The sequence below is a fragment of the Drosophila grimshawi genome, unplaced genomic scaffold, assembly GCF_018153295.1.
Source record: "Drosophila grimshawi isolate 15287-2541.00 unplaced genomic scaffold, ASM1815329v1 contig_311, whole genome shotgun sequence".
Taxonomy (NCBI): Eukaryota; Metazoa; Arthropoda; class Insecta; order Diptera; family Drosophilidae; genus Drosophila; species Drosophila grimshawi.
Window position 1 is genome coordinate 10,340,184 of NW_025063098.1, and position 16,645 is coordinate 10,356,828.

The following is a 16,645-nucleotide window of genomic DNA, read 5'->3' on the forward strand; positions in this document are numbered from 1 at the left end:
TGAGCAATCGAGCAAACAAAACCGTTGCGGCCCAGAACTACGCATTGTAGAGGCACCATGTCAGACAGAATGGAAGCACATATGTAGATGGGCCACCCAGTGGGTTGGGGTAGGAGGTGGGTGGGCTCGGGCTCACCCGATGTTTGTGTTTGGCTTGGTTTGGTGAGGTTAGGTTTTTCGGTCTGTGCCAGGGGAAACCATAGAAGCAACCATCCTATGCTACCTGCACATGCACCTGATGCCGTCTGCGCCAGACAAAAATGGTGTCAAATGGCAAAATGCATCGTAAGCCAAAAATAATAAAAGAAACTGGGAAAAAACTTGAAGCTAGCACAAGTGGGCTGCACGATTAGTTTCAGATGGAAAACTGAATTCAAATTGAATATTAACAGCATGGCTTAATGCTGGAACAGACTCTGAGATGATGAAGATGTTTTATAAAGAATAAACTTTATAATCATATTTAGCATTGTATTTCTTTGGACAATTTTCTCTCTAATGTACGATTTTTGAAAGACTTTTGTGTAATCGATTTTACTATCTAAACTTTTGTTTTATTTATAAACTATTCGCAGTCAGTTTATATTCTGATTATATGGATAATTTACCGTCTTTGTACATCAAATATTGTTTGCTGTTTCGTTTGCTGTACTGCTTATAGAATTTTCTCATTTTCTAAGTAAGCTGAGTTAATGAACTTTTAGTTTTATTATTATTAAAAGACTGTTTGACAATTATTTTGTTATTTTACGTCGGTCATTATTAATAGCAAATTTCTTGTCAAATATACCTTTTTTGTGTGATATCTATAAAATCATTGTTCTACTTATAAAATCCTATTATAGTTTGAAAACGTATTGTAGCAACCAAGACAAAAGAAAAACCCCACTGGGCGATTACATTTTATGCGCTTGTTTGTGCTTCATTTTTCTTGCACTTCACAAACACACAACAAGCAGCAATATGGAAGACCGCAGACAGTCCAGCCCATTTCAGGCGATAACTGCAAGTGCTGTGTTGCCTGGAGGTGTCCTTTGTTCGCATAAAACTTGAAAGGTCCCTTCGGGTAGATTAAACACGCACACAAAACTCTATGTGGAAATATATGTATATAAATATACATATGTGTTGATATATATATATATATATACAGGTTGTTTGCGGTTTCAGTTAAGTTATCCAACATGTGTAGCTTAGTGTGAGTCTGGGGATTATGGCGCAGTATAAACTAACGAACTAACGCCTTCAACTATACTGTGGAAATGATTGCACTAGATTTACCAATCTCTTACGAGCTGTACTCACATTTGCTATGTGCAATAAATTTTGTGGACTTTTGCAAATTGTGTATTTTATAGAGCAAGTCATTGACTGGCAGCTTGAGCTACCAGCCTTGCCAGAAGTGCTGCCCATTAAAATGTTATGGTCAATAAGAAATTGTGAAGAACTCTGCGCATATTCTTGAGTTGTAGTAAAAAGTATATTAAATTACCATAATTGGCTTATACTAAATAAAACTATAGTAAACCGAATCGTCCATTGAATATTCGAGGTATTAATTTAGATTATTGCACCCACAATGTAATCTTATATATATTTAAATCAATAATTTTGAGCCTGCTCAATCACTGTCGGTCTTAATTCAAAAGCTATTTTAATTAATTTAATTAAAATTTTGATTCACTGAGCTGTGATTTGAGTGAACGACAGGCTGGTCTGCCTGTCTGCAGGCTTATCAGCATTTCAACGTCAGTGCACTGAAAAATATTATAGTAGTCGTATTAACAGACTTACAAGTTAAGCTGCAATTTTAAAGTACTTTTAAAAGTTCACAAACTCGTTGAACCACAATGTGCTGATAGACAAAAAATAAATGTGAAAAGGTAAAAAGAAAAAACAAAAATAAAAAAATAATCATAAACACATTGAAACCGAAATTGAATTTTAAATAAACTTTGACATGACCGCTGCGAAATATGTTTGCATGTGTTTATGCCAGAGAAAAAATAAAATAAAATAAAAATAAAACGAATTCGTATGTTGAAGTGCGGCTTGCATTTCGAAGCAATCAATTTGGCGCAACATACATAAATCAGGTTAAAATTTATGGTGTGCCATCGTTTTTCTTTTCTGAACCCATCCTGCAAATTCGCATGATAAATGGTTGCAGCATAAAAAATGAGCAATAAATTGGGGAAGGTGTTGCTGCCACGTGCCAACAGAGCTACTCAACTGGAATAAGCACCCTGGTACTCTTCACAAACATTCCTGGAGGCCCACCTACAATTAATCGATTAAAGTGCGTTCAGCTACAGTTCATCGACTAAATTATGCATGAGTTGTGGTATTGCAAACCTATTTCAGGGAATTGTTCCCGGTGCACAAGTTGCTTGAAACTCTCTTGTGGTTAGTTGGCAGTGAACGTTATTTATTGTCTGGCGAATTGATTTTTAATGAAGTTCTTAATGGTTTTTGAGTCTTTGGGTCGGGCACCAGTCTACACTATTTTTGTAGTTTTGCCGGCAATTTGGTTAATTGGTTTTTAACTCGATTTGCGGTTATGTATTGAATTGTGATTTAATAGGTGTGGCAGCCTATAAAACAAAGGTATTTCAAATGAAAGGCAAATAGTTAAAAATGCTGAAATCGTGAGTGCTGTGAGATACTCTTTAGCCAGGGATGTCTGTGCCTCATTATTTAAAGCAAAACTGATCGTTTTCAAGAGCTGTTCTGAAAAAGTTACCCTTCCGCTTTAAAAGGACTCTTTTTACCAAATTATCTGATTGTCCTTCAATCTATAAATACTTGCTTAAATTTAGAAAATTTAAGTTCTTTTTCAAATTAATTAAGTAGCTTTTTAGTAATCAGGTACGATTAAGTGGTTAGCGTCGAGACCTACTTATAGATTTAAATTAAACAGAGAAAGGACATTTTGAATGAAAAATGCACTAAGAAAGTCAACTGGCGAAGTAGGTGAACTGGCCAACTGGGTGAACTAACATTGTCTTTGGCTTTGCGTGTTAAGTTGCAATTATTTTTACTTTCGCAGTACTACAGAATGGCAACGATAAAATACCTTCAAGTAGCAATGCGCACATGTAGCACAGCTAAGTAAATTCCATAAGCTGCCACAGATACGAAAATGACTTGGCCAAGTTGCCACAGAAGAAAACAAAAACCCAAAAACAATGAAACAATGAAACAACTGACGCCATAATTAACTCCACTAGTAGTCCAACTATCCGACTGACTGCCTGGCTGTCGCTGCGACTTTTGCCGAGTTTAACACAATTTACAGCTAGTTGCAACGAAAAATAATTTGAAAATGTCCTTTGTCCTCAGTCCTTAGTCCTTTGCAGTTGCTGCACTTAAATCGATACGAATTTTACGAGGGCTACAACGCATTTTGTTTTCGTCATAGCCATTAAGCCATAGACTTGACTGTACACATTGGCCATAGCTATTGGTTTTTTTTTGTTTGTTTGCTTGGCTTCTTCTTGCTGCAATTATCAAATGTTTGCAGAAGCAGTGGAATAAGGACATGACTACGATTACCATTGCTGCATTGCAAATGTGACAACCACGTTTTGGCAACGCGCCCGATTTGCCATCTAAACTGGCCAATTGCGCCAGCTTTGGCTTCAGCGATGACTATTTTCCCCGGTCCTGCTCCGACCTTGCAACAAAAATATTTTCATTTGCATTTATTTTAAAAAGTTGAGTTGAATGTGCATTTGTTTTTTTTTCTATTTAGCTTAATTACTTGTGGGCAGTGCGTTTGGCTAATTATTTAGATTTTGGCAGTGCTCATTTTAATTGTCATGACATTTGAAAAGAAAAATGTTGATTGCTTGTCGGAAGTGCAGTGGCGGTGTTTTAATAAAGTAGTTTGAATTTTGTTTAACTACAATTGTTCAATGTACACACAATTGTCACGCTCAGCTAAAATTGTACATCCGAAGGAGCAAGATGCAGAGCTTCGATTATTAAACAACAAGGCAAGAAGGGGCGCAGAGAGTCTAGAACCGTATTGTGGCATTGAAAACACTGACAATACGGCTACAACTGAGAAACGAGGAATCAGATCTGCGTCACTCAAATTGGGCAGAGTCACAGGTCAAATGTCTTTTTGGTAGCGAATTAAGCAAGTAAACGAATTAACAGACATTTACAGACTTAGAATACTTATCGTTCTCTTGACAGGTCACTGTCACTGTAGACACAGAAGTCACTTAGCTAATCTTGGAGGAATCCTCAAATTGCATTATATCGCCTTGTATCACCTTAGACAGAAGAAAATGCAGTAACTTGGGGAAATATGTCTTAAGCTCAGTAAACATGGAAACTCGCAACATGACATAAATTCTTAAATCAGGATTGATGCAGGAGTTACAGGCTCAGGAGGGGGCACCACATAACAATAATAATAATATAATACAAAATAAATAAAAATATATATAATGAATTCAAAAATCATATTCTTAACTTAAAACCTTCGCTTTAACACTATTATAAGATTTGCGCTTTTGATGCAGCCGATTTTGTATTTAAGACTCGCATACAAATTCATTAATACCAAAATCAATCACATTTAATGCAAGCATAAAATTAATAATTAATTTTGCGACCCACACAAATTTGTGTGACAACGTTATTTTTTCTTATTTTTCAGCAGCTCCATTCGGAGTACAGGAGCACTTATCGTTGGCATGAATTTACGGGCAACTCGAGGCCGGAGGTTGTGCGCCGAGCGCCAGCGCCTAATCCAAGTCAATTTGTTGGTGCGTATTTGTCAAATCCAATTCCATCAATCCAATCAGAGTTGTCCACTCATCTAACTTTATCAATACATTATTTATATGTCTTTGTTCGATTTAACCGCAGGTGCAACAAATGAGCCGCCATTGCCACGTCGAAAAAAATGCCCCGAATTAGCATATAAATCGCACGAGTTTATTATAGGATCCGAATATACAGATGCACGTCGAGATGCCAGTGCGCACCGTTCGGCGAGGGTGAGTATTATATTATATATATATTATGTGTATATACGTAAATATCACAATCTAGCATTCACCTTTAATTTGACCTTGCGAAAAGAGCACACAATAATTTTGAACAGTCAGCACGGTTGCCCAACGCCACATGGTATTGCAATAGCTTTTCCTTCTGGGAAATTGTAGCATAAAATCATTTTTACATGAGATAGAAATATGTATGGCTGACATAGATTTTTACGTGAATGTATTATGCAACAACAGCATAATAGTCAGTCAAAATTTGGTGAAATAGTTTCAAGATGTGGGCATACTAATTTTAAAAATATAGAAAATACAACAGGAGGAAGATTTGTTTAAATTACAGATGAAAAAATCAATCACAGTTGAGTGATGAACATGTTCAAAAGGTCATAGGATGTAGGCACACTAGATTAAAAAATATAGCAAAAAATATCCAAATTGATTGATTAATATACTTACTTAATATATTTAGGTATAAACTCTTTACTATTTAATAAGTAAAACTAGTTACTTATTTAATAAGTAAAGTTAAATAATATAGTGACATACAAAATCTTGTCAGTAAGAAAACTTGTTTAAAGTTCAAAATTGCATGGCAATATAATAAGTACATTTGTGGTTTCTGTAAAGCTGTCACGTCGCAAACGCATATGTAATGCTCTTGGTCTGCGAGATGTTGAGAATTATGTAAAAAAAATGTTTGAAAAATGAATAAAATAAATTCAAAACTCACATTTGTATGTGGTGAACCAATTTAAGCTGCCACCATAAAAATGCATGCACTGCTGAAACTTAAAGTGCGCTGGCAGAATTAAAAGTTATGCTCTTTTTTTTTATGTATTATGCCCATTTGCTAAAGAGCAAATATAAAAAATTCTATAAGTGGCAGGTTTACTTTTTGCTTAGTTTGCCATTAGGCTTAATTCATTTATGCAGAAGTTCGTATAATATATATGAATGTGACCATAAGCCATAGTCGAATGCCGCATAATAATACAGCAGGCAAAAGGTGCGAGGCTGATGTGGTTGGTTGCCGACAGGTTTGCTGTGTTACCGCTAATTAAAAATGCGCACATGTTGCACACAAGGACATCAAGGACCAAATACATGAGTATATATATAGTTTTATGTATATATGCAAACGTATTTTCGTTATGTTGTGGGCGTCTGGGTGTGTGTGTGTTTGTGTGTGTTTGTGTTTGTGTGTCTGTGTGTTTTACTACACACCCTGGCAATAAATAATTAATTGATTTTCACTTGGGCCAATGGCGTTGAGACTATTGTTCCTGTTTTTGTGTTACCTGATCATGTACGTCAGCATGTCGTATGCGTAATATTAATGAGCTGCTAATTAACTCAAGCACACATACACACTTATATATATATTTATATGTGCGTGTGTGTGTTTTTATTCATCTCCCTCTATTTGCAGTCGGAGGAGCGCGGCACACCTTCGCGTCGCAGCAAATCGGAGGGACCACCCGTTGTGCCCAATGGACGCCCCTATCCTATGGCAACGGAGGTCGACGGACCAACAAGAAAACAGGTACACAATTGTCAGCTAGATAGATGCTGCATCTAATGCCATTATAATAAGGGATGATCAACCCATATTGTACACCTCATATGCATATAACTAACTATGTACAAACTAATGTTTTATGTGCGCCTGCAGTAATGCTACAAAGTATGTTTAAGGCTTATTTTATGCATGTGTCGCCGATAATTCAAATCTCAATGACGATAGCTGAAAATAGCTGAAAATGGCTGAAAATGCAAAATATTGGAGGACAACATTTTACAAAATTGTAAAAGTAAAATAAAGCTCTGCTCTTAAATACTTTAAATGCATGCTATAAGTGTACACCAATTAAAAATATGGCCTTTCAGCTATTGTCACTGATAATTGAACTAATTTTTAGCTTAGCTTTCCTTAAGCTAAGAATAAAGTTCCTTTTGAGACAGCCATCTTGTTGAATACTCTAATGCATGCCTCGTACGACTGTACATAGATATCTAAATGTATTTTGCCTTTACCTATTTGTATGTATATCTAAATGCGAGTATCTGCAACGGCAACGCCCTTTCTTAGTTGCGACACGGCCTCATCGTTGTCAGCCAACAAAATTGCAAACCACTATGATTTTATGCCTTGTCATGGCGCCACATACATAAAAAAATAGGGGAAAACTGCCATCCCCCACACAGATCCTAGATAGTGTGCGACTCATTGGACCAATGGACCAAGCCATTGGAACCGTCGACCAGGCGACGCGCAACAATTTCTATTAGTATTTTTCATTGTTGCTGTCTATCAGCAGTTGCCACCATGCTTGCCTTCACAATGGCCGGCCCAGCTTTCGCCTTGCATTATAGGCAATTTCTTTCATATATGTGCTAGTGTATTTGGTACACATGTCGTTACATTCGTAACTGGTTTTTGTCGCGCCATTGTAGCCATCAGAAATTTATGTAGTAACTGTATGTGTGTGTGTGTGTGTGTGTGGTAAAAGTGCCATTGAGTTGACTGTCAGGGCGTCAGTTAGTCACAGACAGACACTCGACCTGAATGTACATTTTTAATCTGGAAAACTCATCAGAATTTGCATAAGTTGCCGTTACCGCTGTTTATTGATTTCTTTTTCTCTACTGTTTCTTATATGTATATCCTAGTTACCTGTTTGTATAAAATTAAAGCATTCTATGATATGTAGTGCACGAGGGAGGTGTGTTTGTATTTTGGTTAGATTTCTGTCACATTCACTTTGCATGCCTTTATTATACGTTCGAAATTAGCATACAAATTATGGAAGGTCAATAACATATTTTGAGTTGTATTTGACTTTCAGTTTCTGTTTCAAACATATTTGAATTAATTAATTAATTCATTTCAAGGAAGAATTAAAGAAACTTCACTGGTAGCTTTTAAGAATATCGAAGCTGATTTTTGAAAGCTTGCAATATGCCGATATTATTCATAACAGAAAAACTGACAACTTCAGCGACTTTTTGTAACAATTTAAATAAATAAATATTTGCAAAGTGTATATCCAATTAATTTAGAGAACAAACTACCCTGGCACTGGGATATTTTGACAGTTTCCAATTAAACCGTTTGCTTTAGTCTGATATTCTGTAAACTATAAATAAATAAATTTATTAAAGCTAAGGATTGATTTTTCTAATTTTTTTTGTATGTATATGCATTTTATTTTGTTTGTGTAAATATAATACTTTCCTTAAATTTTGTATGTTAAGTTTAAGTATTGAGTATTTAGAACTCATTAGAATTATATGTAAAAATTTACAAATTATACTTGTACTATGTGTATTTTTCTCTCTCTTTCTCTCTTCCTTTCTCGCTCTCTCTCTCTCTCTCTCTCTCCTCTCTCTCTCTCTCTCTCTTCTCTTTAACTAACACGTTCTCTTTCTTTGTATTTTTCTTTATGTTAACTGTGCTCTGATCGTCCCCCATAATTAAACATAACTAACGCATACCTATCTACAACTAATTAAATGCTAATGCTAACAATTAAACAATTAAATTCAATTGTAACTTAATAAAAAAAACACTCAATGCGTCATTGCAATTGCTCTCTCTTTTTCTCTCGTTTTCTCTTCCATTTTTTTGTGTCTCTCTCATTTGTTTGTTTGGTCTTCTCGTCTCTTGTGATTCTGCTCTTCTCTTTCGCAGGCGGGTGAGTCAAATGGCCTATTGAAAAAGACCATCACAAAATTGAGCACTGAGTATCGCCTGCAATTCGTTTGGCCCAATGTCCGACGCATTAAGGGCGCCGATTCAAACGTATCGACGACGGCGAGGGCGGCGGCCGGCGATTACCCAAGAAAGTCAATATCATTGGGCGCGATCCGTTCCGGCCAGCCGGGCCAGCCGCAGCACAGTCACACACATCAATATCAAACGATAGGTGCCGGCTTGCCAACGGTGCATAAAAAACGTACAACAAATCAGAAAGAAGGTGCGACAGCAATATGTCGTCGCTAAGCATTTACATACATACTTATACTAAAAGAAAAAAAAAAAAAAACAACAACAACAACATAAATATCCTATTAGCGCATAGTTTCTTTCAATATCTCGTATATGTATGTACTTACTAAAAACAGCAAAAAGCGTACTAAAACAAATAATTTATATTTGAGTTTTTTACTAAGTACTAATTCTTAAATAACAATAATTAATATATTCAAATCATTTTAATTAACTAACCTTTATTGAAAAGTAATTGTTGAGCGCGCAGTTTTTTTTGAAGAACTCAATATATTTTCATTTAATTACTTTTAAAATGAAATTTGCGCAGTGGCAGCAGCATTGAGCTCAATTTTCCAAAAACAAATAAAATTAATCTTAATACTAATTTCATGCCTAATATTTTGATGCGTTGAATAGTGTTGGTAAATTACAAGTAGTCAAAACATTTCTTTTCACAACACTGCCAAAAAAGCTAACTATTTGCAAAAATGTTAACAAAAAGCGATTATCAAGTTTTTTATGTACTGGTCGTCGTAAATTTTTGCTTTTCATCCAATAATCTCATTAGATGTACATTAAATTCAACTTTCGAACCTATATTAATAAATATATAAATATATATATATATAAATATATATCGCATTTGCGACTGAATTTTTAAGCTTAAGTCACCCTTGATATAAACATAATTTTTGAACACAATATATTTTATTAATTTTAGTCAAAAAATTTAAATAGGTACACACATTTATTTTTAATTTCTTAAGGCAATATTTTTATTTATGGCTTTTATAAATAATAATTATTTGTTTTCAAGCAGTTAGCAATCTTTACTCTCTCTCTCTCTCTCTTTGGAAGTCTTAATATCTATTTCATATAGAACGAAATTATGCTAAATTCCTTCCTAAAAGAAATACACACACACAAGAATATCTTTATAGCCAAAAGCTGACGTAAGTGTTGAACTAAATTCATTTTTCTTAGTGCTAAATAATAAAAATAAAAAAACAACAACAACAAGAACTACACGGTAAATTACCTGACATATTCGTTTACGTTGATGCTAATCGTAAAATTCCATTGATCCATTGATGATACTTAATTTAATGAAAGAAAAACTAAATTGCTTTGGCTGACCATAAAAATAAGAACGCCAATGTCAATGGCAATGGCAGCCCCAAAAAATATGCCTCTGTAACACGTATCAATGCAATTTTACGCAAGTGATGAATTAGCTAAGTGTAGTTGGAGCATGCGGTCGCAGGTTGTGTGACATTGTTTTTTTGTTTTTTATGTTTTATACAAAATGTATTTATTTTTCCATTTATTTTTTTCTATTTGGTACAAGCGTAGGAGTTTTGTTGGCTTTAGTTGCATGCGTGAAACGACCAAATGGAATTAGCATCATGCATTATTCAACATCATTATATCAGCATTTATCGTACATAACAAGGTACTGTACTGTACTCAGTTAGCTAAAAAAACTATTTAAAAATTGCTAAGAGAGCTTGCGTTATAAAGAGAATTCAAATTATTTTAATATATTCAAGATGGACCAATCGGTCACAGCTGATAAAATAGTGCTTTTAACAGAGCTTTAATCTTTTGACTGACAGGGTATCGGAAAATCGTCATGATCATTTTTTGATATTATTCTTTTCTAATATTGGAAATAAGATATAGAATCGTGTGTTAAAAATAGAAAGAGCCTAATTCAAGATTAATAAAAAATATATGTATTATATTATCATTTCATATATGTATATCAAAATTAAATTTCAATATAAAAAACACAGATACATTTTACATAACACAAATTTACAGTTAAGACCAAGATCCTAGGTAAGACAAAACAAAAACGTAAGCCCAAAATCGAAATGTATACTCATATAAAAAATTTACATAATCTATATAGCTAATATATATATGTATATCATATAAAATGCAAGTGCAAATTGAAAAAGTGGCTTCCGTTGCAAAGCTTTTAAGTCTTGTCTTTAAGCCTCGAGCTTGAGAAGCTTTTTTTTAGTGCAGCCTGAAAACAATTGGCAGTAGTGCTTCAAAATACAAGAAAAAAAAAACACAAATATAAATATAAACAAAATTTAAATAAAATATAATAACACTGCGCTGCATTGAACTTGAACTGTTTATATTTTTGTATGTATATTCAAAAAAATTGGTTCGAATTTCGTTCTATATTCCAAAAAGTGACCCCAGCCCCCCACATAACCCAAAACACTGAACACGCTTCAAAACATGCAAACAAATTGAATACAAATATTTTGTTACTTTAGTTTATCAAATAATATAAATGCTGCTATTTATTGTTTTTTTTCAGTTGTTGAGAACTCTGAATTTTGCGCCAGATTAGCCAGAAACACCACTAACCACAACTAAAAAAATTACAATCACCCACCAAACCACCACGAACTTAGCGCCTTCTTCTGCTCATTTAATTTGCTGTACAAAGACTCACCCAGTTCTCAGTTGAAATTGTTTTGAGGATAATTCGAAATACTTTTGCAAAACTTAAACGTATATTTTTGTTATCCTATCAATACCTTTGGTCCTTTAGTTAACACTTGAAGCAAATTAATACTCAATTACTCGTATATTTATTTATTTTTTCTTATCTTTATGTAAATGATGAAAGTCAGCAAAGAACAATTGAATTGCGTTTGATTTTAGATCGTACAGAGTTGTTTAAATCTTTTATCTGTGTGCTTTCAGCTACTCTGCATGAGCTGGAGCCATTGGTTAGCGATACGGATGATAGAAAAACACATGAGAAGTATGATAACAATTTAATAAAATACATACATTTTTAATAAATTCTCAATATCAATATCTCTCATATGCTCATGAGCTTCAACCATACCAGAGATGCCACCAACCAACCAACACCACCAACCACCCAAAAGCAACGGCAATCATCATAGACCCACCCATTTTCCATCCATGCAAAAAATAACCCACTTGCAAAACGTGTCGCACTTGTCACGAACATTCATCTTCATATTATACCACTTTTTTTTCTGCCCTTAAATATGTGTTCTGATTTGAAATATGTCTTTATGCAGACAAGTGAATTTTGTGGAGCGCAAAATTACCACACGTCCGTTTTCGCAAGCAATAGATCAGGAGCGTCTCAATCACTTCATAACGAAAAAGGAGAACTTTGGCTTTGCCGCATCAGCTGCCAAGGATGATAATAAACAGCAGGTGGCAGCTGCACCCGACCAGGGTCAGCTGGTTGTCATGAATGGCAGCGCACCGCCGCATTCGAAACCGAATTTGGATTTGTGGTTCAAGGAGATGGTCGAGCTGCGCAAGAAGGCTGGCGAATATAAGGTTAGTTAGTCTATGACATAACCCTCTGTTTTTTAAATATAAATATTTCATAATTTTGTTTATAGTGTCGCGGCTGGGGCATAGAAATCGATCCGGAATTGTATAAGAAGCAGAAAGATTTATGGGATCAGGTATCCAAGCGCAGCTCGCTATCAGCACTGTCCTTAGCATCCACTGTGCACAGGTGAAGTCATTCAGACAGTTTACTATGATTGCATATATTTTAATTGATTTAAGCTTTATGCAGGCCTATCACCAAGGAGGAGAAGGAGCAAGAGAACAATAAAAAATCAACGCCATTGCAAAAAACGCCACAGTCACAAAAGCCACGAGTTCCTGGCCAAGCCTATTCGATTGATAATAAGGATGAGATTTCAGCACTGCCAGCACGTTTTAGCAACATACGCCATCACTTGGAGCGCACCACGGGTCCGGGTAAGCTCTGATGATAATAACTAGAGTTGGACGCATGTATTATTCGAACAGTGCACCTTCGAGTACCACTCATAATTGTACGACTACTCAAAAGGTACTCAAAGGGTTACGATTACCTAGCACTTTTCATAATATTGTTATGAGTCGCCTTTGAGTGACAAGCGCCCAACTCTAGTTTTTTAGCTGCAGTTCCCTAATTCAAAATTCGATTTATTTAGCAGATGTTGAGGAGGGCGCTCTGCTGCCATCACCCACGCGGGAGAAACTGATGCCTGCCATCACTAAACGTGAATCCGAATCTCAGCGTGGAAGTCCCAAGAAGACGGCACTTTCGCGTCACGGTTCGCCTCAGAAGGGCAGCCCCCAGAAGGGCAGCCCCAAAAAGGTCCTCAAATGTGAGTAGTTGCCAATTTCGGTCCTTTGTATTTATTTGAAACACTGACTGACTAGCAAGACAACTACACATATAACATTTTAATAGAAATCTATTTCTAAGCAACAATTAATACATAGTTACACAAGCACTTTCTAATATTTACTAAGCGATGCAGGTCACAATTTTATACGTCAAAACAATAAGTATACACCCGTTAAACTTTTTCTTTCAACTTATTTCTTTAATTTTCCACACAAAATCTTTTGCTTAACTGCTTTTAAGATTTGCTTTGCATTCTACTTAAGCGTTGGAAATTTTTCTTACAAAGAATTTTCAATATACTTTCAAGTGCACTAAATAAATGTTTTGATTATGTGATTTGTGCACATATTTTTTTTTTTAAGTGTAGCTTGCCTTCACTAAGATTTTCTTTATATGAAAGAGTTTGTTTTTTGCATATTTATTTTGAAAATATGCATACGATTTTGTATAGAATGTCTACATATATATATATACTTATATATAAAAGTCTATGCTATGGAGAGTATTCTTACGGTTAAGGTAAATTGTAATATAACAAAACATAAGCATAAAAACTATTAGGATCTAGGTGATTCACAGAGGGAATTTAAATACTAAATTAAAAAATTAAAAAAAAATTAAAAATAATTGATATAAAAATAATATAATTCTTAACAACATAATTAACTAATTGAAAGCATTCTAGGAATAATCAAGAACTTAAATATAGGGGCAATTAAAGAACTAAAAATCTAGAATATAGAAATCTAATGATTCTGCTCTTAAACTAACTATTAAAAATAGAAATTTACATATCACAAAATTAATTTGAGCTTAGGTCTAATTCACTTTTAATCGTGGCTTTTTAAGATGATATTGATGCGTGAATTGAGTGATTGTCAATCAAAAGCTAGGTAGAGTCGTATTCATAACAACAACTATAATTTGTAGTGATTTATAAAAAACACTTGTAGAAATGCATAATTCACACATTCATTCATACTTAAGAAGTGTATTTCAATGCGAAATTAAAACATACAACTCGTACTTTTATCATCAAACCAATCGAAAACTGAAAACAAAACCAAAAACCGTCTCAAAAATCAAAACCACATCTCTTCACCTTCGTATTGCGTGGTTCAGCACGCTCACAATCTGTGGGTCCTGGCGTCGCTGAGAATGAGTCACCCAAGCGTCAGATACGCTCGGCGAGTCAAGCACCCGCCAGCCGTAAAAGGCCACCGACGACATCGGCCGGAACTGAACGTAAGCCACGCCCATGTAAGTAGCTAAACGTTGCGCAGAACCACCCACAAAAAAAAAGAAAAAAACCAAAATATATATATATATATATATATATATATATATATATAAATTTTAAACGCACGAATTTTTCGTACTTTAGTTCATTGCCTTGTGTTTTGTTTGAATTATTTCTTATTTGAATTAATTTAATCCTAGTTTGCATATATCATTAGTTAAGATTAGATTGGTTTTCATTTCGTTATTCGGTTAATTTGCAATAATTTTACTTATCAACTATAGTTTTTAGTATTTATCCACACACCGCAAGTTTGTACGTTCATTTCGAAACTTACTTCAACTGGAAATTTACATAGTTAAGTGTCTAAAAACCAAACAAATAATAGCTAAAAAAAAATACGTCTAAAGTACGTTCATAAATCTCTGTTAGTTTAGTCTATGGTCATGCGGTTTAGTTTTCAAATTTCATTTTCATTTCAATCGTATTCCTTAATTTCAAAATTTATTTATTGTTCTGTAATGAAGCGTTGGATTGGTCATTCGAATAAACATTCTATAGTTTAGCATGTTGAGTGAACAAAATAATTATAACATTAAATACCATCCAATACCAATCCATACTAAAACCATAATCAACTACTAACACAAAATTGTAAGTATGTAATACTAACGAAATACGGTGTTTAAGAATACCCAAAAATATATTCATTAAGTTGTGCGTGTTGTGACTCTACCCCATATATAATACATTTATTTCCAACTATGCCATACGCTTGTGTGTACTAATAACAATGTGTTGTTGTTGGCTTTGATGTATGTGGAAATAATGTATAATGTGTACCATATTTTGATCATAAATTAATTGAATAATCTCAAAGCGAAAGAAACAAAAACCGTCTTTGGCACGCCAAAGTTTAAATACCTTTGCAGACTAGATGATTAAAAATCTTAAATTGTCAACTTGTGGCACTAAGAACACAATACAATAATACATGTATTGTATACTTAGTGTAAGGGTACAATAAATATCAAGCCAGCAGCAAAAGCGAAATAAAAAAGGATAAGCCATGAATATGACATATTATTCTATTCTCTGCAATGATATTATTACGTTGAGCTATTTCTACACAAAAATAAAAAATAAGAGTAAACCTTTGAGAGGCCACAAGATTTGTAAATAAAAAATAAAAACAACATTTTCTTAAGCATCCAACGGTTAGCTAAAAATTGAATAATACAAATTCTTGCCATTCCTGAGAAAACATAAATTACGATTTGAAAATTTCAGGGCACACATTTTTCAATTGACACGTAAGGTATCTTAAGTTAAATCATTGTGTTTTCTATATTTTTTGTTAACTAACATACAAATTCTGAATGGTAGCTTTTGCTAAGTAGACTAACCCATTTTGGTACCTCTCAACATGATCTAACGAAAAGATTTTTAAATCGACGCCAAAATCAAGCGTGCGTTATTTAATTTAATTAATATATTTTATGAACTTCAATTTTTTGTTTTGCCTTTATTTGCGTTGCATTTTTAATTCGCCGTTAATAAAAAGAAAGAAATGAAAATAATATATTTAAAACAAAAATTCATATTCAAATTTGTTTTTCCATGTGCCTTTTGTTTTTGGTCTAAAAACAAAAATATGACAACAAAAAATCAAACTCGTCGCAAAAACAAAAACAAAACCAAATCAAAAACAAAACAAAAAAAAAAAAACTGCTTACGTTTTTATAGCTACCTTATCCACAACATTCCAATCCCGCATTAAAAGTAGTTCCCTACCACCGCCTAACGGTAAAGTAGCCGCAGCGCCAACAGCAGCAACAGCCACAGCAACCGCAACAGCAACATCATCAGCAACAGCCGGCCGTGCAGCAGCTACATCCTATGCTAATCATGCTAATCAATCACATTTATCACAATGCAAGAGCTCCAACAAAATAAACAGCAAATCATCTGCAGCAACAGCGCAACAGCAACAGCAGCAACAACAACAAAAGCAGCAACAGCAGCAAATGCGTAAGAAAGATAAAGATAGATCGAATATTAGTTGCATTGGTAATGGTAGTCAAGTTGGTGCTGGTAGCGGTAGTAGTGCAAATAGTGCGAAGCATCAACAAAACAAACAAAAACAACAACAGCTACAACAGCAACAGAAACAGAAGCAGCAA

At 34.3% G+C, this 16,645-nt stretch overlaps 1 protein-coding gene across 1 annotated transcript in view; it reads left to right on the forward strand.

The window, feature by feature from the left end:
- Positions 1-16,645, forward strand: part of LOC6564187 (ensconsin) — a 31,924-nt gene that overhangs the window by 11,408 nt on the left and 3,871 nt on the right. Inside the window, 11 exon segments of the mRNA XM_032737411.2 lie at positions 4,676-4,781; positions 4,885-5,015; positions 6,454-6,567; positions 8,716-8,719; positions 11,749-11,809; positions 12,099-12,369; positions 12,435-12,553; positions 12,617-12,804; positions 13,026-13,199; positions 14,345-14,482; positions 16,209-16,645. Of these exon segments, the coding sequence (XP_032593302.2) occupies positions 4,676-4,781; positions 4,885-5,015; positions 6,454-6,567; positions 8,716-8,719; positions 11,749-11,809; positions 12,099-12,369; positions 12,435-12,553; positions 12,617-12,804; positions 13,026-13,199; positions 14,345-14,482; positions 16,209-16,645 (1,743 nt within the window).